The following is a 21,847-nucleotide window of genomic DNA, read 5'->3' as shown; positions in this document are numbered from 1 at the left end:
CTTATGTAGTTATAATTCAAGAATTCAAGTAACATATTCTATTTAAAACACTTACGTTATTGTCTTCAGAAGAATTTGTGCCCAATATATGTTCGTATTAAAAAAGACATGTAACTGTAGGCTCTGTAGGATTGTTATTTAAAGCATTTTCGTCATTTGTCTACTTTGTGTGTATAGATGTATTGTCTTTGTGAATGTTTTTGCACTATGGGTATGCCCAGTACTTACTGAAGCCAGGCATGGTTATCAGACCCTGGAAAGGGAGTTACAAATATCTGTTAACAACCATGAGGGTCCTGGAAATTGAATCTGGGTCCTCACTCTACAAGCTCAGTAAGTGTTCTTACCCACCGAGAGATCTTTCCAAGATGTTAATTTAAAATTTGAGTTGACAGAAGTTGATAGTGCTTTATGTACTCAATGGCTGGAACTTCATTCTTGAGTTTAAAGAGAGAGACTGCTGGCTTATAGAAAGGGGTGAGTTGTGGATGTATGCACTCACACACATATAATCTGTAGAAGAAAAGTGTGATTGTGCAAATTTTTAGGAAAACATTCAAAAATTTAAGACTTAAATTATTTATGTAATATGTCAGTTTTACACTGAAAAAGATAGATAGCCCCCATGTGAATGAATACGCTGAAAATGATATCTTACCACAATGTATGTCAAACTTATCATTAAAGATGTTTTTGTATATGGTGTTTTAGAGACAAAATTTCTCTGTTTAGTTGTCCTCCTGACTGTCCTGGAACTTGCGTTCTAGACCAGGATAGCCTTGAAAAATCTGCACTCCTCTACCTCCTGAATGCTGGGGTTAAATGCATGAGCCATCATATCCAGCTATTTTAAAACACTTTATTCACTGTGGCAAAAACTGGAATAAAACTAGCAGTCAATTAACAGATGAATAGATAAATATAATATATATCTATATATGCATATAAAATTTTACATATAATAGCATATATATATAAAGTATGCTATTCCATTCTAGAGAAAATATAATCACAAAAGTTAAAAGAATAATGGGCGGAGTAAGTACTGAACAAAAGTAATAAACAGCAGATATGAAAGAGGATATATAACTATTTGTTTTCTAGTTCTAATTCTTTCAAGATGTGGATACATGCACAGAAAATGTTCTGTCTCGCAAGCTTAAAATCCAATGAAAACCTTCACAGCTTGGGTCTTAATGACTATTTATTGTCTAGAGATTCATTGAGATGTATAGATTTAGGGTGTGGTTAATTTCACTATGTGATTTTTTTTCATTTATTGGGTTTTTAATTTATTAAAAAATATTTATTTAAAAAATTAAAATTAGAGCTGGGCGGTGGTGGCACACGCCTTTAATCCCAGCACTTGGGAGGCAGAGGCAGGTGGATCTCTGTGAGTTCGAGACTAGCCTGGTCTACAAGAGCTAGTTCCAGGACAGGCTCCAAAACCACAGAGAAACCTGTCTCGAAAAAAAGAAAAATAAATTAAAATTAAAAATATTCAGTCTTCATTGGAATATCTATAGAGATAGATACTTAAGGTACTTAAAATAATAAATTTTAAAGGGTAGCTTTAAAGTATACTTAGTGACAACATCTTTCTTATATTATCAATAAATATATTTATCCAACCATATAGTAAACTTCTTAACCAATTAGGTATATTAATTATTAGGAATTTGCATGGTTTATCCTTGCAAAATCATCCAAATGTTACATTTATATTGAGGTATTAAATTATATGTATATGTGTGTGAGTATGTGTGTATGTATGTATACTGCTTGCATGCAGTAAATCAGAGGTGGGAGTATCTCTATAACTTACTGTTTATGTATAAAATCTTAACAGATTACAGATCCAAATAATAAAAGATATGAAGTTCCACATCAGTTTGTACAAGATGTTCCTGGAATCTCAGCTGACAATGCACTTTATAATGTCCAAATCATTGAAAACCCATTCAGCATCAAAGTGATCAGGAAAAGCAACAACAGAGTCTTGTAAGTGATAATTTCATTTTGCCTTTACATCCGTTCAAATAGGTGGCTAATTTTATTCTGTTGCCAGAGGATACAAACTTCTGATTTCCAGTGCCAGGTCACAAAGTATATCCCAAAAGTGTAAATAAGGATCTATAAATACTATGCTGATGAAATAATTTTGGTTTCCATGAAAGAAATAAACTAAAACACAATTTGAAAACGACAGTTGATCCCAACTAAAGGCAGAGATGGAAGAAAGTGCTGATACAGTTTTACATTGTCAATATAACTCATATGTAAGAATGGCTCCTCTGTATGTTACGCTCATTATTTCCTCCTTTCTGAAAGAATATTCAGAATTAATATTAATTAATATTAATATTCAGGTTTCTATTCAGTTAGGTATTAATTTATAAGGGAATAGGCAAATCATTTGCTCACATAGATCAAGTTAAAGAGAAGTTGAATACTTCCATTTAGAATGCATCGTCTGGGGCAAGGAGTAATTGGTGCAAATAACTTAGTAATTTACTGGAAAATTTGAACCTTTATACAGGTAGCATTGCATACGATGTGCGCATGCACACACACACACACACAATGTATGTAACAAGAATTAATACTATAAAGGTACAGATTTTAAAGCAGGTAAGCAGGAGTATATGGGAAGGTTTGGAAGAAAAAAGGAAGGAACGATGATGTAATAATTATACTATAATCTCAAAAGAAGGATTGTTTTAAAAATAAAAGAAATAAGTTTTAAATAGGAAAAAGTGAGGCTACAGGTAACGTTGAATAGTGCTGAAAGTCAAATCTTATCAATTTACTTTAACTAAATAGATTTGGACATTTTTACAGTTTGCTTTGTGCTATTTCCTAAAAAGTACTTAATTCTAAGCAGAGAAGTCCAATACAGAAAGAGAAATACTTTACTGAATTAATTGCATGTGAACTCTAGACAATTCTAACCATAAAATTGAGTAACACAATTTTTCTCAAGCTGGATAAATGGAAGAAGATATGGAGACTTTTGATAATGAGTGAAAAATGAAGAATATGTTTTCAAAATTTTGACATGACATCTTTTATTGAATTTCAAAACCCTGATTTTGAAATTAATTTTATCATGAATGAAATCAGTAGAGTGAGGCAGTACCAAACACAACAAACACAGTCCGAACCTGGGTTATACTCATTGAGAACGTGTCTTGCTTTATTTATTTATGTATACATCTATTATTTATTTCTATGTAAGTTGTTTCTGACTAGCCCAAGTGACAGTGGTAGTGATATTCTGAGACCTGAGGAGGACTAGAGATAGAACGCCTGTGAGAAACTGTATTGATGGAGACAAAGTTACGGTGATACCATAAACAAGTTCTATTTGTGGAAGATTTGGTTTTTCAATAAGGACTGCAACTGAAGGCTGACGCTCTAGAAATCATGGATGTTGTCTACCTTTAACTAAAAGGAGGAAACATTTCTTGTGTACACAATCATTTCTTTTTATTTTGTGGTTCAGGTTTGATACCAGTGTTGGCCCACTGGTGTACTCTAACCAGTATCTGCAGATTTCAACAAAACTTCCAAGTGAATATATTTATGGCTTTGGGGAGCATATTCATAAAAGATTTCGTCATGATTTATACTGGAAAACGTGGCCAATCTTTACTCGAGATGAACTTCCTGGTGATGTACGGTATTTTCTTGGCTTTATACATTAAATCATTACAGTGCAAAAGCTGATACATTTATGACATTTGACAATATTATTTATATAAAATAGTTTTTTACTATTTATATAAAATGGTTTCTATATAAAACCAGTAAGAAAGACTTAACTTTCCTTTTGCCATCATTTTTAGGACTCGCCTGCACCGTCTTATGCCCTCATCTTCTCTTAACAAACACACTGCAGAATCTAAGATAGACATCTCTCTGTGTGTCCTGTAGGGAAAAAAAAATGGATCCTGTTGAATGTATACATTTGAATGGCTTATTCAAATATATTTAATTATAATAAAGCAAAGAGAAGCAAGTGATCTATTTATACATGTTAATGTCTCTTTTGCAAATATGAAAACTATTTATTGAAGTACATTCTATTATTTATATTCTATAATGCTTTATGTAATATATAGTAAGGGAAATTAGTATAGAGCTATAGGAGGACAAATTGAAAAAGTAAGCAGGTTTTAAGTAAATCCATTTCAGTGTGTTTTCTTCACTTTAGATTCAGTTCAATATTTAAACTTTGAACTTCACCTTTCAGAATAACCATAATCTCTACGGGCATCAGACTTTCTTCATGGGCATTGAAGATAACACCGGGAAGTCTTATGGTGTTTTTCTCATGAACAGCAATGCAATGGGTAAAAATCATTCATTTGATGTTTACGTGAAATTTATCTTGGCATGTTCAACTACTCTTTTGATTCCTATCATAGATGTTTGACTTCAAAATAAACAAGATAAATAGTGACAGCATGTGAAATTTTATTGGAACGTTTTAAAATTAGGTTTTAATTGTGAGTGTTCCTGTTTGGGAAAGTATACCTTGTGTTGTGTCACAATTGTTCAGCAAGAGAAGTGAGTTTCATAATTATCCAGTCAATTATTTGTACAATGTTAAGTTAAAAAAATTGGAATATTTTAGAAATTAATGTGTGGTTATATGATGTTTCAATTAATCTTAAATTGCAATAATGAATTGAGATATGAATTTAGGAAGACATTTGATCTTGCTAGGAGTCTGACCCTCTATGCTCTGCTCTGCATTTTTTAGAGTAGCTATGGCAACTCTGGAAAGGGAAGTCTTGGCTAGCCTGTCACAGGCCTTACAAGCAGCATTTTGCTTTCTCCAAAGTTGTTCTTATTTTCAGTAGCTTACTTTCTATTAATAATTGAAAATTACGTGCACTGATATGACTAACAAGATGCTCTTAAATGTGTGTGACAGTTGTTATATCATTATGGACATGTCTCAAATTATGTATATTTTGTCCTATTTCTACTTTGTAGAGGTCTTCATCCAGCCAACTCCAATAATTACTTACAGAGTTACTGGAGGCATACTAGACTTTTATATATTTCTTGGAGACACGCCAGAACAAGTAGTTCAACAATACCAAGAGGTTGGTTTCAGACTGAGTTTGTCAATTATTTTCCTACATCAATTTGTTTTATAAGTTGTTTAATAATTTCTTGTTGTATGCATAGGACTTCTTCTCTACACATATGTTTCTTAACAAAATTTAAGGACATTAGCTGATAATCTTCATTATTTCCATGTATAATAAAACCTGAATTTATGTAAATGTATATTTTTATTTTGATTAATTTTTATGATGAGATAGCTAACCTCAGAAATTATATTTATTTGAAACATTACAGATTAAAACAGTATTTAGTCATGATAGTTTTTGATAAAATAAATCAAAAGAAAGTATAATATTTGGGAGAATAGAAATAGTCAATGAAAGTATAGGCCATCCACAGTTGTGATTAAAATAGGAAATGGGTGAATGACTAAAAGCATACTTTTGTGTTATAATTTCTTTTTTTTACTATGCTTTAGTTCTTTTTTATTTTAATTTAATTTTAAAAATTTCATTTATATTTCAATCAGAGTTCTCCCCCACCCAACCCTCCCCCTAAGTCCACTTCCCATTCACTCCTCTTAATGGCTAAGGGCTGACATAAGAAGTCAACAAAGTCTGGCACATTAAGGTGGGGTGGGACCAAAGCCCTTCCTCCTGCATTAATACTGACCATGGACGGCATCCTCACATACGGAATGGGCTCATACAAGCTAGCTCATGCACCGGGCATACATTAATTCTTGTCAGTAATTTTCCATGATAGGCAAATGTATCTTGCAAATATTATTTTCCTGGAGTTTTCTTTAACACAAAATACAAAAAAAAAAAAAAAAAGATGTGAGACAGAACAAAAACTTAATGTTTTATAAGAAGGTTCTTGGAGATTTTGATGAGAAACAAAGATTTTAGATGGGAGTCTATATTTGTAGCATATAATTCAGCGAATACTAGAGGAACTGTAGAATAACGAGCACATTATTATTAGTAATCCTAAAGACATTTCTCTTTGTCAAAACTAACTGACTGCCATTCCTCCTCAAGCTCATTGGTCGACCAGCAATGCCTGCATACTGGAGTCTTGGCTTTCAACTGAGTCGCTGGAATTACCAGTCACTAGATGCAGTGAAAGAAGTCGTCAGAAGAAACCGGGAAGCCGGCATTCCATATGTAAGGAGAAGGAAGGTTGCTAGGGGTGGGGGATAAAGGACAAGCATCTTAACATAACAGGAAATGACGAAAGTGTCAGGACAAAGTATGTTACACTGATGATCTAGAACATTTGCAATTATAAAATTACATGGTAAATTTATTCTACATTCTTATATGATATGCATAGGTTGATTGAATTTATTTTCTTTTTTCTTTTTTGAAATTATAATATGTTTACATCATTTCTTACTTTCCTTTCTTCCCCCGAGACCATCTAATTTATACCTTCTTGCTTTTTTCAAGTTAATGGTCTCTTCTTATTTGATTAAACATATTTTGAAGATGTTAACAGGAGTTTTATCAAAATGAAAATATTTGTTGTCAATTTTTAATATAATTTTTGAAAATTCATAAATGAGTGCTGTATTTATTCATTTGCACCCTCCCTCTCAGTCTTCCCATTCCTTCTTGTTCCCACCATTTCTTTTCAAATCCATAGCTTCTTATTTAATTACTGCTCTGTGCATATAAATGTGTATACAAATACATCCTCCTGAGTGTATTTAATGTTCCTATACATATTTAAAGTTGACCACGTAGTATTAAACAACCTATTCCAGGGTTTGTACCTGGAGAAGACTGATTTTTCCTCTCTCAGTTGCCATTTTTTCACTAGAAATCTTCACTTAAGTTAGGGTTTTTGTGAGATTTCTACCATCAATGCTGATATACCAGCTGGCACTGTCATTGAGCAGTTCAAGCTTAGATGACCATATTAAGATTTTACGATGTCACATAGAAAGACACTATCTTATAGCAGATGTCCTGGACCTCTGGCTCTTACAATCTCCCTGCCCATTCTTGTGCAATATTCCCTGAGTCTGTAGGGATTGCACTGTAGATATATCAGTCTGGGTTGGGGACACCAACATCAGCTGTCCGAATCATTTTCATCAGTTGTGAATTGCTGTAAAGGTCTTCACTGGCTCCAAAAAGAGGTTTCTTTGCTTAGGAGTAAAAGGTACACTTATCTGTGGTATAAGGAATGCAGTTAGCAATTATACACATTTAGGTATATATATTTAAATGTGCTAAATATATATTTTTTTTTTTTGGTTTTTCGAGACAGGGTTTCTCTGTGGCTTTGGAGCCTGTCCTGGAACTAGCTCTGTAGACCAGGCTGGTCTCGAACTCACAGAGATCCGCCTGCCTCTGCCTCCCGAGTGCTGGGATTAAAGACGTGCGCCACCACCGCCCGGCTAAAATTTTGTTTTTTAAATGTTTTATACACACACAGATATGGCATGAATGAAACTCACCAATGACAAATTTCAATTAATAGTAGTTTAAGCCTTTTACACATGAAAAAGAGATAATCTGGGGCTAAGAGAGTGGTTTGGTAGTAGAATATTCATTAGACTCTAGCTTTCATAACCAGCACTAAAGAGAGGAAGCAGACTAAATGAGCCATATAAATGAAAGTAAACAATTTTATTAAAGTATTATTTCTTCTTCATATAAAATAAACTACACATTAATTTATTATTTTTTCCCTTGAAACAATGTCTCCACTCTGTAGTTCAGAAGGCTGTCCTTGATTTTTAAGGACCTCCTACTTTACCTTCCAAATTTTGAGATTAAATTACACTAGACTTCTTTTCTATGACCTTGTTGAGTTCATTGTTATGTTACTTTCTGAATGAAACAATTGTTTGTGCTTAAAGTTTGGCATTACAAGAAAGCTCTTTCAACTCTCAATGAAGCACGTTTTGCTAATTTCCAGGATGCACAAGTCACAGATATTGACTACATGGAAGACAAAAAAGACTTTACTTATGATAGTGTTAATTTCAGTGGGCTTCCTGAATTTGCTAAGGATTTACATGACCACGGACAAAAATATGTTATCATCCTGGTAAGGATAAATTAGTAAAATATTTTCAATATTATACAATTGTACATTAAAATATTGCCTACAGAATCTTATTTCTTTATCAGGACCCTGCGATATCTATAGATCGACGAGCCAATGGAGCAGAATATGGAACATATACAAGAGGTAATGAACAAAACGTTTGGGTGAGTGAGGCAGATGGAAAGACACCACTTATTGGAGAGGTAAGTTCTCAAATTCGTTATGTTCAATTGGCTCTGATTTCCAATTTTGTTCATATATGTGGTGTGTGTGTGTGTTTTCTTCTTTGGATTTGAATTATAATTATGCAAGGATATTTTACTCAAATAAACATGCATTAGTCTTTAAAGGAATCTAGTTGTGAAAAGTCAATAGCAGGTCATTTAAAGAGAATAGTTAAAATCAAAACCAATAAACAATAAATCTGATACACTGTCTAAAGTCTTACAAAAATTCTGTAAGGTTTGCATAGATAATTTAATATAAAATATTTGCAAGAACACTGAGTTTTATGAATTCCTTTTAAACATCAAAACTACATGCATTTATTGAAATTACTTCAAAGGAAGAAAACTGAAATATAGAAAATTAAAATGAAATTTCAAAGATCACAGAGCCAGTTTTGAAGGAATTCAAAATGTGCCTAGCTTTAGATAAATGTGTATTTATATATGCATCTGTCTGTCAGGAAATCTGTATGTATGTGCATATGAGTTCCAGCTTATGTGTGCCAGCAAAGGTCAGAGAATAACGGGGTGTCAGTCCTTGCATTCCACCCTGTTTGAGACAGAGTCCTTGTTTGCTGCACTAGGCCATTCCAGGAACTTGCAAGGATTCTCTTGTCTCCTTCAATCCGACTTTAGGAGTGCTGGGATTTCAGACTGCTCTGGGAATCTAAATGCTAATCTCATGTTTATGTGGCAAGCACTTTACTGACAGAGCCACCTGCTCAAGCTGTGATGCATATATTTCGACAGAATAAATATTCTTTTTAGCAATATACTCATAAGTCTTGTCAATAGCAAATAATGACTCTATACATGGAGTGTGGTCTTAATAAAACTAAAGAAAACTGCAAAAGGAAATAGCAATCTTCAAATGTGTATTTATTAAACCATTATTTATGACATTGACAAATATCCTACCTATCCTTACTGCAATTAGTAAGCTTAAATTTTTAGCGCAGCATTTTTTTTTTCTATGATTATAGACTTCACAAGTGCCAGACATGACCTTGCTGTTGCTACCCAGTAATGTTTCACTATGTATTCTTAAAACTTGACATTTTGTTCCTGAGCAGATTAGCAAGCAATTGTGTTTATATGGTCTTAAAACTATATATCCTTGTCTTAATTAGCAAAAATCCAGTTATTCTTTATTAATGCTATTATTGAGTGAATAAATAATAAATTAGAGTTTGAAAAAGAATACACAATCAAGAGATAAAGTCTTTGATATCATAGGGTCTGGTCTTTGATGCCTTAAATGTAAATTCCTGCCAACCAGGTGTGAGGCGTATGGCCTTGAACATCCTATTTGATTTGTCTGTATGCCATGTCTCACCTGCAAGATGGATTTAATTAACATACCTGAAATGTAAAATGATGATAAAAGTATATCTCTCAAATTTCTAGTGAATATTATGTTAAAAATTATAAAAATTTTTAGAATGCAGAAAGTGTCTAGTGTATATTGTTGTAATAATGAAATTTTCTTCTCTTGAATCTTTTGGAAATAGATGTGTCTAAAAATGTAGTGACATGTTTTCAATTAATGAAACTGGAATACATTACAGTACTCTGGTTTATTAATCTAATCTACAAGAATACTAAAAGTTATGATTACCTTTACTCCTGATGGCATCTATTCCCATATTTTCTCTTCTAAATACTTAATGCTTCTTTTTTATATTTACTAACCAACTTTCCCTTAAGGGAGTTTAACATAATGTCCAGATAATTTTGAATGTGGACTGTACATGCATCATACATACCTACTGAAGTACAATATTAGAAATATAATACTGATATGATTATTAAGTACATGTGTGTTAAATACAACTTATGTTTTAAATTCTCTTTTATTTATGTGCTCATGTGGATGAACTCTTCCTCTAGGTTTGGCCAGGATTAACAGTGTATCCTGATTTTACTAAACCCCAAACTATTGAGTGGTGGGCAAATGAATGTGATATCTTCCATAAGGAAGTGGAATATGATGGACTGTGGATTGTAAGTGGCTATTGTGAACAAATAGTTCTATTTGGTGATCACAAAATGATTTATCCATAAACACACACACATGCATTATATATCTCTATATAGAATGTATTCTAAATAAAATTTAAGCATTTTCTATCACTTTCTAAAACACAAACACTATTCATGTAGAAGAAAGGAAACAAAAATTAAAAGTGTAAATTTAGATTTATTTTCCCAACTAGTGGACTTTGAAGAAAAAAAATCATTTTTATATAAGGAGTTATATCTTTTTGCTCTATCATTTTTTATCTGAGAAGATTGATTTTGGGACAGACCAAATAAAAATAGTTAAATTTCAAAGCACATATGAAAATCACCAGCACCATGTACCACTAGTGCCCACCTTAGGAGGCTTCCCTTCCAGTAAGTGAAGGATAAGAATAATCTAAAATTGCAGTGGCATGTATTTTATTTCAAAGCAATTAAAATTTAATTCCTAGATTATCTATACATTTATGAAGTCACTAAAGAAAATTATAATGTTTGGAAAATTCTTGGGATGATTATTGTTTGCTTGTTTTCCTAATTTTATTTAATCACAGCTCAGTCATTTACAGGTCAGTCAGATGAAAGTCAAAGTAAACCTGTGTTTATTGTGACTCTAACTTTACTGGAGGGCAATAATACATTCTAAACGCTAGTTTTAGAATAAACTTCTCATAAGCCAGAACACAAACACATACACAAAACAGAGGTTTAGGAAAAGCATAACAGCTCTGTAGAGCAATAGATATTGTAGATGGGTTTTCCTTGGTTGTCTAGGTCTTAGTGAGCTCACTGTATATATAGTTAGTTAGTCATTAATTTACCTAATCGGGAGTTAATTTTTTTTAAACATACTTGATTTATCCATGTATAAGCTTGTTTGAAGAGAACAAACCTGGAAAGTCGTCTGTGATGTCAGGATTCCTGTGCAGACTTTCATAGAAGAAGTGTTTAGGGAATGTTTATTATAATTCTATGAGGTCAAACTGTTTATACTTGCTCAGCAGAAAAAATACTCAGATATCTAGGATGTGTTTTCGGTTCATTTTCTCACTTGTCTCCAAGTCAGTAATTTCCTACTACCATCCAGAAAACAATGTTTATTAGAAAGCAATTATGCAATACTTTAGTGACAAGGTTTGGTTGCCATCAGCTGTGTGGCCCAGATTTAAGGTGGATCTTAATTAAATTACTTCAAACAGTGTAATTAGGAAAAATTCCTCCCAGCTGTATTGAGCTGCTTACACTTTTGTTAACTACAAGTGTAATCCAATTGACAAACAAGAATATCATATCACAGATGCCTTAAAATAATTCCTCAACACATTTTCAAAAATAAATGTGATTAACACTTTCTTAGAAGAAAATTAAGATAACTTAAGGCTCCTTCGAAATTCTTCGGGTTTTTTGTGATGCTCCTACAATCCCATGCTTCCTTGGTTTATGACAGTTTGCAAGCTGTGGACTAAGTGAATATAGGTATTGGCAATAGGCAGAGTGCATGATGAAATCTAGATAACTGCCCATCAAAGTCAAATATGTATAAGAATGAATTTGCAGGGAAAGGGTTTAAATAAAGAAGATTGAAACAACTCTCTGAAAGTTGTTTATTGGAGGCACAGTGTACTTTGTGTAGATTTAGAGATCTGTAAAATAAGAGGTATTCTTAATATTTAAAATCCTTTTCTCCAGTCTAAGGTTCCTGTCCTAGATTTTGCACCCTGTTTTTAGGTCTGTCATGTAATATTTCATATATGCCATACATACACATACACATATAGATATACATATATATGTATTATATAATCAAGGAGATGAACAGTTTTAACGATATCTTTTTAAAATAGCATAAAAAATCTGCTATTATTCATTTTTAACTGATGTTATTTTTCCGTTTCTATCCACTTAGGACATGAATGAAGTTTCCAGCTTTATTCAAGGTTCTCTGAAAGGCTGCGCTGTCAATGAATTAAATTATCCTCCTTTTACTCCTGGTAAGTTCCATTTTCTTACCTAATTACCCATAGTTAAGACAAAGTTTTTGTTAAACAACAAATTCTAAAATATGTTTCTAAATCATAAACTGTTAAATTTTTGAATCCTAAAGTCACTGATTTTTTTTTCCTTTGTCAAATATAACAAGTTGTGATTACATTGCTATAATACTTACTTTTTTGTATATATTATTTGAACGTATAGATGTTTTCAAGTTTACAGATGAAATACCTAGGGTCTTGTCTATTCTTTTCTACCTTATTTAAGTTGATTCTTTGTTTGTGTTTTATGTATATGTACATGTTTGTCTATTTCCACATGAAGCATATAGAAAATAAGATTCTAATTCCTTCATCTACCATTCTGCATCATATTTTGTAAATTGTATTTATTATTATGTTTACATGAATGTTTGCATACATGTTCATGAGCACATATCCAACTGGAAAGATTTCTGCTTCACTCTCCTATCACCCACTGTCTGTCCCACTGAGGAAAGGTTTCGCTTTGAAATTAGGACTCACATTTTCCCACATACTCTAATGACTTTTGCTCCGACTCACTGAGTTACAGAACTGCACTATATATATATATACACACACACACACACACACACACACACACACACACACATATATATATATATACATAGCTTGTTATGTTGGTGCTGAGCTTTAAATCCCAGTACCCAAATTTTCAGAAAAAGCCTTTTTATTTATTGAGCCAAACTTCCTCAAAACACATTTTGAGACAGAATTTCTTCATTACAGCTAGACATCACTGGTTGGCTAGAAGAGTGGGGGCGGGGGGGGAGAAGAGAAAGAGTTCTGCAGAGCCAACTGTGTCTACCTCTCAGTGCTAGGTGGACAGCTCATCCTCATGTGTACCTTGCATGTGGGTGCTGGAGATTTGAACTTAGGTACTCATGTTTATGTGCTGAGCACTTTGTTTCCTGACTCATCTCTCCAGTTCCTAACCAAACTCACATTTAAGACAACGTTTGTAGTATTAATGACAAAAAAAATAGTATTTGCAGAAATTCTATATGTGTATACATCAATGACTCTTTCTTATGGATTTATTTATTATTAAAGCCGTAGAAGATTATTTAGTTAAACTAAATTGCATGAAATGTAATTAATGTGTAAAGTCTTTACACTTATTACAGCAAAAATCATTTCCCAGTCTCTACAGGAATAAAATGGATAAACATAATTGGATATTGTTCAACTAAATGTAGTCTTCTGCTATTTTTGATCAGGTATGGGAGAACACATTAGAAAATAAAGATATAAATGCCATCCTAAAATAACTCACACAAATTTTTTATGTTATTTTCTCAAAGATATTCTTGACAAACTTTTGTATTCCAAAACCCTCTGCATGGATGCTGTGCAGAACTGGGGGAAACAGTATGATGTCCACAGCCTGTATGGGTACAGCATGGCTATAGCCACAGAGAAGTAAGTGATATTCCCTGAAGAAATGCAATAACTCATTATGTTTTGCTTATTTGTGTGTTTCTGGAAGTCCAGCAATTTAGATAGAAAGTTTCAAGAGTAAGAAATTAAAAAAAAAATTCATGGTAAAATTCCATGGATTAAAATATCCTTCTCTTTTACTAAGATAGATGTTATCAATATTTGTAAGTTATCAAGATTCACATCATACATGTATAGAGAAAAAATGGATTAATTCATAGAAGTTTCCTTTAAAATTTTGCTCTGTTTACTTTTTATGGAAAACAGTAATAAAGTTTTGGATTTTTAGTAATCGTGACATTCTCAAATGGCTTAAGAAAATGGTGATGCAATAACTGCTCTTCAGTCGCCAAAATTAAGTGTTTCAATTCACTTAGTTTCTAAGCAGTAGAGCATAATAGAATAAGGAACATGGCACTGAACAGAACCAGGCAACCGGCACTCACTGAATTCCTGTTCCTTAGCTAGTTCTGTATGAGGTTCGACAGACCAGTAACTGATAACACTCAGACCACAGTGTCAGTAAATTTGCAAGTGTATGTAAGTGCTCAAGTGTTAATGCTTTGCTGGTGGCAACTCATACAATGTACCAAAACTTTTTTATATTTTCATTATAATGTTTATACTCCTCTTTGTGCACACCCACGTGTAAGAATAATAATAAAAGTAAAAAATGTTTTATTTACTTGAAAGTAGAGGACAAAGGATGGTAGTGGCTGGAAGGAGAAACGATAGGAGGGAAACATCATAATTCTATTTTAATAACATTCAAAAATAAATTAATAATGCCTAAATGTATTGTGAAAGTAAATTATTGGAGGAATAAAACAGCTATATCCTATGGTTCAATATAATAGAGCTTATAATGTACAAAAGGCATATAAAGATACCATATGATTGACATCATACTTTGAAGTACTTTTAGTTTTTTTTGTTTGTTTCTGATAATTTTCCTTTGAGAGAAAATTGTCTTTTTCAAAGATGTCCTTCTTATGTGTTTGATCAGAATTTATTTAATTGAGCTGCATGGTGGTACCTAAATGAAAAACTGAGGATAAAAATTTTATAAAATTTTCTAAATATTATGACTGTGTAAAATAATCAAAAATATATATTTGAAAGACATGTTTTTTAAGTTAATGAACTCAAATATGTTTTTGGAATAACACATTTTAACTGGGTTATATTTTTAGGGCTGTGGAAAGAGTTTTTCCTGGTAAGAGAAGTTTCATCCTCACCCGGTCAACATTTGCCGGCTCTGGAAGACATGCTGCTCACTGGCTCGGAGACAACACCGCCTCGTGGGAGCAGATGGAATGGTCCATCACTGGAATGCTGGAGTTTGGTATATTCGGCATGCCTTTGGTAAGATGGTTTAATACTAGTCAAAAGATAAGGACAAAGCAATGTTCAAAAGTTTTAACATAGAGAAAATACAGTAAATTCTAAATATGAACTATGAAAAATCTGAGACTAAATCTACAAAATTAGCATAAAATTCAGAAAGTCAAGATTATATAAAGCCATCAAAAATATATAATGTGTATGTCTAATAATTTTTTAGTTTGCTTTCATATACATGAATAAAATGAACACCCCAAACCCAATAAAACAAAATAGTTTCCACACACAATATTGAAATTATAAGGTAAGAAATACATTATCATATATATAAATTCAGCCAAAACCAATGTGAATTTAAGAAAAGAAAGAAAAGTTAACTAACTTCTAAATGTTAGTAATTTGGTATTTCTAAATAAATGCTTGTTTGTTTTCAGCTATAAGGAAATCTTATAGTCTTAAATACTAAATCAAAACCAAAATAGGTGAGCATAGTGGGCGTGCCTACGATCTCAGCTTTAGGGAAGCTATAGATAAGATCAGATTATACTTTTGAATATCAAGTACCATGAAAAACTGGACTACACAGTAAGATGTTTATCTTGAAAAGTAAAAGTAAATAAAATGAAGCAAAAAGATGTAGGCAAATAAAAACAAAAATCAAAGACACAAATAGTTCAAATTCTAATTAGTGCATAATTTAAATATAGGAAAAAAAAGCAATTAACTTAAAATGTGTAGTAATGAAAGACAGGTTATTTCAATGAAGCAAAGTTAAATATAATAAAATATGCAAAAGAGATTGTTAAAAATTCGAAAAATTATTCATTTAAAGCATGTGTTATTAAAATAAAATATCAACAGAAAAAATATTTCTTAAATTAAAAACACTGATATTAACAATAGAAGACATTAATTTCGATTTATTTTTATTAAATTTTTATATATGTCACTCTAGTTTGCTCTTATTCATTCTTCCCCATTGTTCCACCTATTCTTCCCTGACCCCCATCTTTTTTTATCATTTGAAAATTTCATATCTGCCTATAATGTCTTTTGGTCAAATCCACTTTCTATTCCTTTCCCTCCACTTCCTCCTCTATCACCTCAAACCTTTCTTTGTATTTTTAAAACATATCAAGTCTATTTAGTGCAGCCAAAGTCTATGTTGGTATAGGCAATCTACGGAAGCACAGAGAACCTCTCACCAGTAACATCCCTGAAGAAAACTAACTCTCCCTCAATAATTATCTACAAATCACCCCTGAGGCAGAAGTGGGACTGGGCAATTCCCTCTGTCCTGGGTTTTCAAGCTCAGTCTATCTTGTGGGCCTCCTTCCTCTTCTGAAGAATGTATTGCACATGTATTCCCATTTCTACCTCCTCTTTTTGCCTTCTCTCTCCTCCCTGTTAAAATCTATAAAAGTCAGAAATTGTAAAAAATACTAAATAAATTGAAAAGTGAGAGCACATTTGCAAATATGTGCTATACTAGACACACAAACTTTTCCCAAATTTTTGCTCTGTCAGATAAAGAAAGCATCATGAACACATTGAATATGGTTTGTCGGTTTTCAATCAGGCTTACTCGTTTTAAAAAATAGCACAGATTCATATATACATATATATATTCTAAAAGACCCACAAACTGTATCTATATTAGGAAAGTATCAAATATTCCTACAAATGATTAATTATACATTTGAAAAAAATAACACCATGCTATTTCTTACATATTCTGTAAAAAATCAATATAAAGGAGATGAAAATGTGATTAAGGTAAACTTTAATCATTTTGGAAGAAATTGTAAGAGTTTAGTTTATAACATGTTAGAAGAATAATATGTCAGACAGAACATAGTATATGTAATTGACAGATAAATGTATATAAATTGGATTTACATTTTGCTAATCAAATAATATCTTAATGATTAAGAGTAGAAAAGCAACCAACATACTAGGAAATTATAGTTTTACTTTATTTAATCATAAATGATTAATACTGAATTTACAATGCCCAGGGTAAATCTATAAGAAAACAAGAATAGAAAACTTTGGAAAGTGTGTTTGACAAGCAATACTAAAAGAAAATCCTCCACATACATGAACACTTCAAAAGATCTTAACCTAAACAGAAACCAAATAAATGAAAGTTAAACATTAGTGAGACACATTTTATGTAAATCAGCGATAAAAAAAATAAGCCTGGCCAAGAAGAAGAGCTCTGAAAATTAGCATAGGATTTAGAGTGGAGAGGTGAAGGACTGAGGGAGGTGGTGGGAAGCAGAGAATAAAAATAATGTGGATAGATAGAAAGGAGGATCAAACATGGAGAGAAAGTCAGTTCAGAGAATGTGTTTGAAAACAGTATAATGAGCAGACAAGCAAAACCAATCAGTTGGTGCATACCCTAGGATGTAGTAGGTAAAGCTGAATGTCAACCCTGAATAAGAGACGCACTTCTTTAGGTTGGAGCAGACATCTGTGGATTTGTGGCTGATACTACAGAAGAACTCTGCACAAGATGGATGCAACTTGGAGCCTTTTATCCATTTTCTAGAAACCACAATGCTGATGGCTATAGGGTAAGTGCCACTCGTTCATCATGTTCTCAATCAAACCAATCTAACTGTGACATTTAGTGCAATCAGACCTTTTACCAATCATCATTGACCACAACTGTACTTTTAAACAATGTCCTTTCATCAGTAAATTGTGGTAAGAAAAAAGTATGTAATATGTTTTATAAATAAATATTTGAAATCCATTTCTCAACATCAATATATTTTATGTGTAAAAGTCAACAAATGAGAGCAATCATAAAGCAAAATGTAGTGATGCCATATTTTTGTCTTACATTTTAATAGTGGACGTTTCAGTTTATTTCATAATAAAATATAACATTCTAAGCAAGAGTCCTAACTGTGATATATATACATACAGAAAATTCAAGACACTTATAATTTGAATCTTCAAGCCAGCTAAGAACATGCAATTAAAAAACAATACAGTATCAGTGTTCACATGTTGCTATCATACAAAATCTTAGTTCCATCCGTCTGGGAAGCATCAACTGTACAGCTCATACTATAAGGAAACTTACGAGAACAAAGGCAAAATGGTACAAAGGAGATTCCTAACAGATCTACTGTTTTAAGTCTGGTCCTCATGAAGCTGACAGTAGAGTGGTAATCTTAGAGGGAAAACCATAGAGCACCTGGGTTCTAACAGGTTCTCCTAGGTCATTGGGAAAGATATTAAGATGAACAGGACCCCTGGAAGAGGCTTGGATCTTCCCAAATGGTCAGTCACCCCAGCCCCACTGTGTATTATGTGGCTGGGATTAGTAACAGTAAGGGTGATGTCACTGTAAATTTATGGGGAAACCTCAGTAAATTCTGTAACCATGTAGCAAAATATAAGCAAGTTTTATTATTGTGGTCCTCTTTGGCACAGAAAGGCAGGTATTTTCTAGGTAGACGATCGTTTGGTCTCAAGAGAGTAAAGCTGAAGTTTGCTAAGTGTCCCGGAAACTTTGTTCCATGTGGTTCTGTACCTGAAGGTGTTTTCTGTCCCGTGTGAATTCAGTAGCTATAGAAAGGACAGAATTCTTTAGTACATCCTGTGCTTGAATGGGTTATATACATCCTATTTGTAAAAGTATGCCATGTAGCTGAGTACAAATTCAATTTTAGGCATGCCGTTATAATTGGAACAAACCACAGATTATTCGACTAAGGTTTAGAGAACAAGAAAAGTGGAAAATATAAAAGAATGAAGAGTTTGAAAGTTTCTATTTGGTCATTTTTCACCTTTTTTAAAAAATAATTTTAAGTGAGAAATGTATACTTTGAAATAGAGTTTAATTAAAGTATAAATGAGGATACAAACCCTGAAACATCCAGTCATAAAGAGGTTATAATATAATAGGGTGTGTTTAACTTTTCATAGAGGAGCTCACATATAAACAATTTGCTTTAAACAGTAATCAAAATGTTTCAATATGAAATGTTTATTTTCATTTTCATTTCTCATTTTAATGTTTTTTTGACACATCGTACAGGAGCAGGATCCTGCAGTTTTTGGACAAGACTCTCTTTTGGTAAAGTCAGCAAGGCACTACCTGACCATCCGTTACACCTTACTTCCTTACCTCTACACTCTGTTCTATAGAGCCCACGTGTTTGGAGAGACAGTTGCAAGGCCATTCCTTTATGAGTGAGTAGCGGGAATTATAAGTGACAATTGTGATTTAAGGGGGTTGGTTAGAGACCTCACTCAGCAAATAGGGAATAAAGTTCTAATCCCCAGCACCTATGCAAAAAAGCTAGGGATGACTGCTTTTGAAAGGAACCACATTATTAGGGTTCACAGAAAGAGGTGATTCTCCAAGAACTAGCTGGTCTGCCAGCCTAGCCTATCCTAGAGGGTGAGTTCGGTTCAGGGGGTACCTTGATCAAGGTAAAAAGGAAGACAGATTTCTCTCATCTCTCCATGTGAGAATGAGCGTGTACACGTTCAAACTCACACGCATGAACCACATACACATACATTGCACACACGTGCATACACCCACACAGCACATACACACATCATAGCATATCTACACATATCCACCACACATACACACATCATATATACACATGACTTACCCATGTCATAAACACAACACAAGCATACAATGTAACACATACATGCACATTTATGCATGCTACCACACACGTATCATAACACAGACATTCATTACACACATTTATTAAAGACACAGACACATAAAGACACAAATCATAGAAAAAAGTACATTTGAACACATAATAAAACACTAACAGAAATAAATCAAGATGTAATTTGGATCTATGATTATTTTTCTAAATCTATAGAAACTTTTTAGAAATATGCCATGATTGTGATAAATATAATTAATATTCTGGGCAGACAAGAATAAGCCACAAATGACATAATTTAGCAGAATTTGTAATGGAAACAACATAAAAATACATTAGGAATACCAGAAATATTTTACTTAAAAATTTACTGAAAATGTAACAATCATGCATTGTAAAAAATCACCTAAATGCAAAGCAATAATATGGTATTATTATAAAAATGTACATTGTCGCCGGGCGATGGTGGCGCACGCCTTTAATCCCAGCACTAGAGAGGCAGAGGCAGGTGGATCTTTGTGAGTTCGAGACCAGCCTGGTCTACAGAGCTAGTTCCGGGACAGGCTCCAAAGCCGCAGAGAAACCCTGTCTCGAAAAACCAAAGAAAAAAAATGTACATTATCTACATGTTTGTATGTTATGAATAAATATAACATTTCTTAGGGAATGACCTAATGATTCTTATAAATTCATATTAAATAGTTTGTTAAAAATATTGAAAGATTATGAAATAATTCTAGAATTTTATAAACTTTACTTATAAGAAAATAAAAACAAATTGCTTATTAAATATTAAAAGTTGCCATATATCTGTAGTAGACTTCTTGGGCTTTTTGAGTGTAAAACTGGCTCATGCCTACCATTCCTTTCTCTCTTTCCTCCCCCTCCTTTCCTCTGCCTGTCTTTCTTATTGTATATTATATAAACTACATTAGAATTATTGCTTAAGAATGACAAATTTAACAAATTTAAAAGGATGATTCTCAGGGAAGAAATAAAAACATAAAGAAAATAATTAATTTAGCTTTTTGCTTCATAATAGTATATCTTGAATGTTATCATTGTTCTTAGATTTTATGAAGACCCAAACAGCTGGATTGAGGACCTCGAATTTCTCTGGGGCCATGCACTACTTATTACTCCTGTTTTGAGACAGGTAGACCTCATACATGTATTATATTTATTGCTTAAAGACACTTTTGCATAACACAATCTTTCCAATGTTATGATAAATCTAAATAACACTTATTACTCATTGAACTGTTTCAAGCTCACAGTCTCTCACTGAAATTTAAAATGTCAAAAGATTTTGACACTTGCGAAGTTATTTGAACCTTATAAAATATGTAATAAAGAATGTAGCAAGAGTGTATGTGTAATCAGCTTTATATTGAAGAGTTTATATTTATTGCATTACCTCAAAGCTTATCCTAATGTTAATTAGCTTATACTTAGGGAGACATGAAACATTGAAGCATTGCTAAGATCTAAGAAAAATAGCCTTGTAAAGCAACTGACCTTAAGAATATGTAAAATGAAAAAGTGGAGCAAGATTTATGTGTCTCCCATTTCTAAGATCTGGAGTCCATATATCTATTTAGAAATGAACATTTTATATCACAGCAATCATGTGGTTTATAGCACAAGTGCATACATGAATTATAATTGTCACCTAAATAGTATCCCCTTTGCCACTAGAATCCATATGTTACATTATGATGTCATGCTAATAGTTCAGAACTACTGGAGTATAAGAACAGGGAAGTATTTTTTTCTCTAGAAAATAGAAAGTCCAAAACAGTACTTTATAAGATTCTTAAAAATTTGAATTTCAAAAATGTGCATAACATCTTGTATATAATACTATATATTGTATATTTACATTGATTTTCTTTAATTTAGGGAGCAGAATCTGTGAGTGCATACATTCCTGATGCTACCTGGTATGATTTTGAAACAGTGAGTATCCTAA

The 21,847-nt window shown here is 32.6% G+C and overlaps 1 protein-coding gene across 1 annotated transcript in view; it reads left to right on the top strand.

Annotated features, from left to right (window-relative positions):
* Positions 1 to 21,847, top strand: part of Si (sucrase-isomaltase) — a 64,767-nt gene that overhangs the window by 6,590 nt on the left and 36,330 nt on the right. The window contains exons 5-19 of the mRNA XM_026778945.1: positions 1,850 to 2,001; positions 3,506 to 3,677; positions 4,256 to 4,355; positions 5,005 to 5,117; positions 6,126 to 6,251; positions 8,017 to 8,148; positions 8,232 to 8,351; positions 10,266 to 10,379; positions 12,304 to 12,388; positions 13,735 to 13,852; positions 15,064 to 15,235; positions 17,680 to 17,796; positions 19,275 to 19,429; positions 20,947 to 21,031; positions 21,778 to 21,838. Of these exons, the coding sequence (XP_026634746.1) occupies positions 1,850 to 2,001; positions 3,506 to 3,677; positions 4,256 to 4,355; positions 5,005 to 5,117; positions 6,126 to 6,251; positions 8,017 to 8,148; positions 8,232 to 8,351; positions 10,266 to 10,379; positions 12,304 to 12,388; positions 13,735 to 13,852; positions 15,064 to 15,235; positions 17,680 to 17,796; positions 19,275 to 19,429; positions 20,947 to 21,031; positions 21,778 to 21,838 (1,822 nt within the window). The remainder of the gene's footprint in view (positions 1 to 1,849; positions 2,002 to 3,505; positions 3,678 to 4,255; positions 4,356 to 5,004; positions 5,118 to 6,125; positions 6,252 to 8,016; positions 8,149 to 8,231; positions 8,352 to 10,265; positions 10,380 to 12,303; positions 12,389 to 13,734; positions 13,853 to 15,063; positions 15,236 to 17,679; positions 17,797 to 19,274; positions 19,430 to 20,946; positions 21,032 to 21,777; positions 21,839 to 21,847) is intronic.

Source organism: Microtus ochrogaster, chromosome 1, assembly GCF_000317375.1.
Source record: "Microtus ochrogaster isolate Prairie Vole_2 chromosome 1, MicOch1.0, whole genome shotgun sequence".
NCBI lineage: Eukaryota > Metazoa > Chordata > Mammalia > Rodentia > Cricetidae > Microtus > Microtus ochrogaster.
The sequence above is the reverse complement of the archived record's forward strand: the minus strand, read 5'-3'. Positions and strand labels throughout refer to the sequence as shown.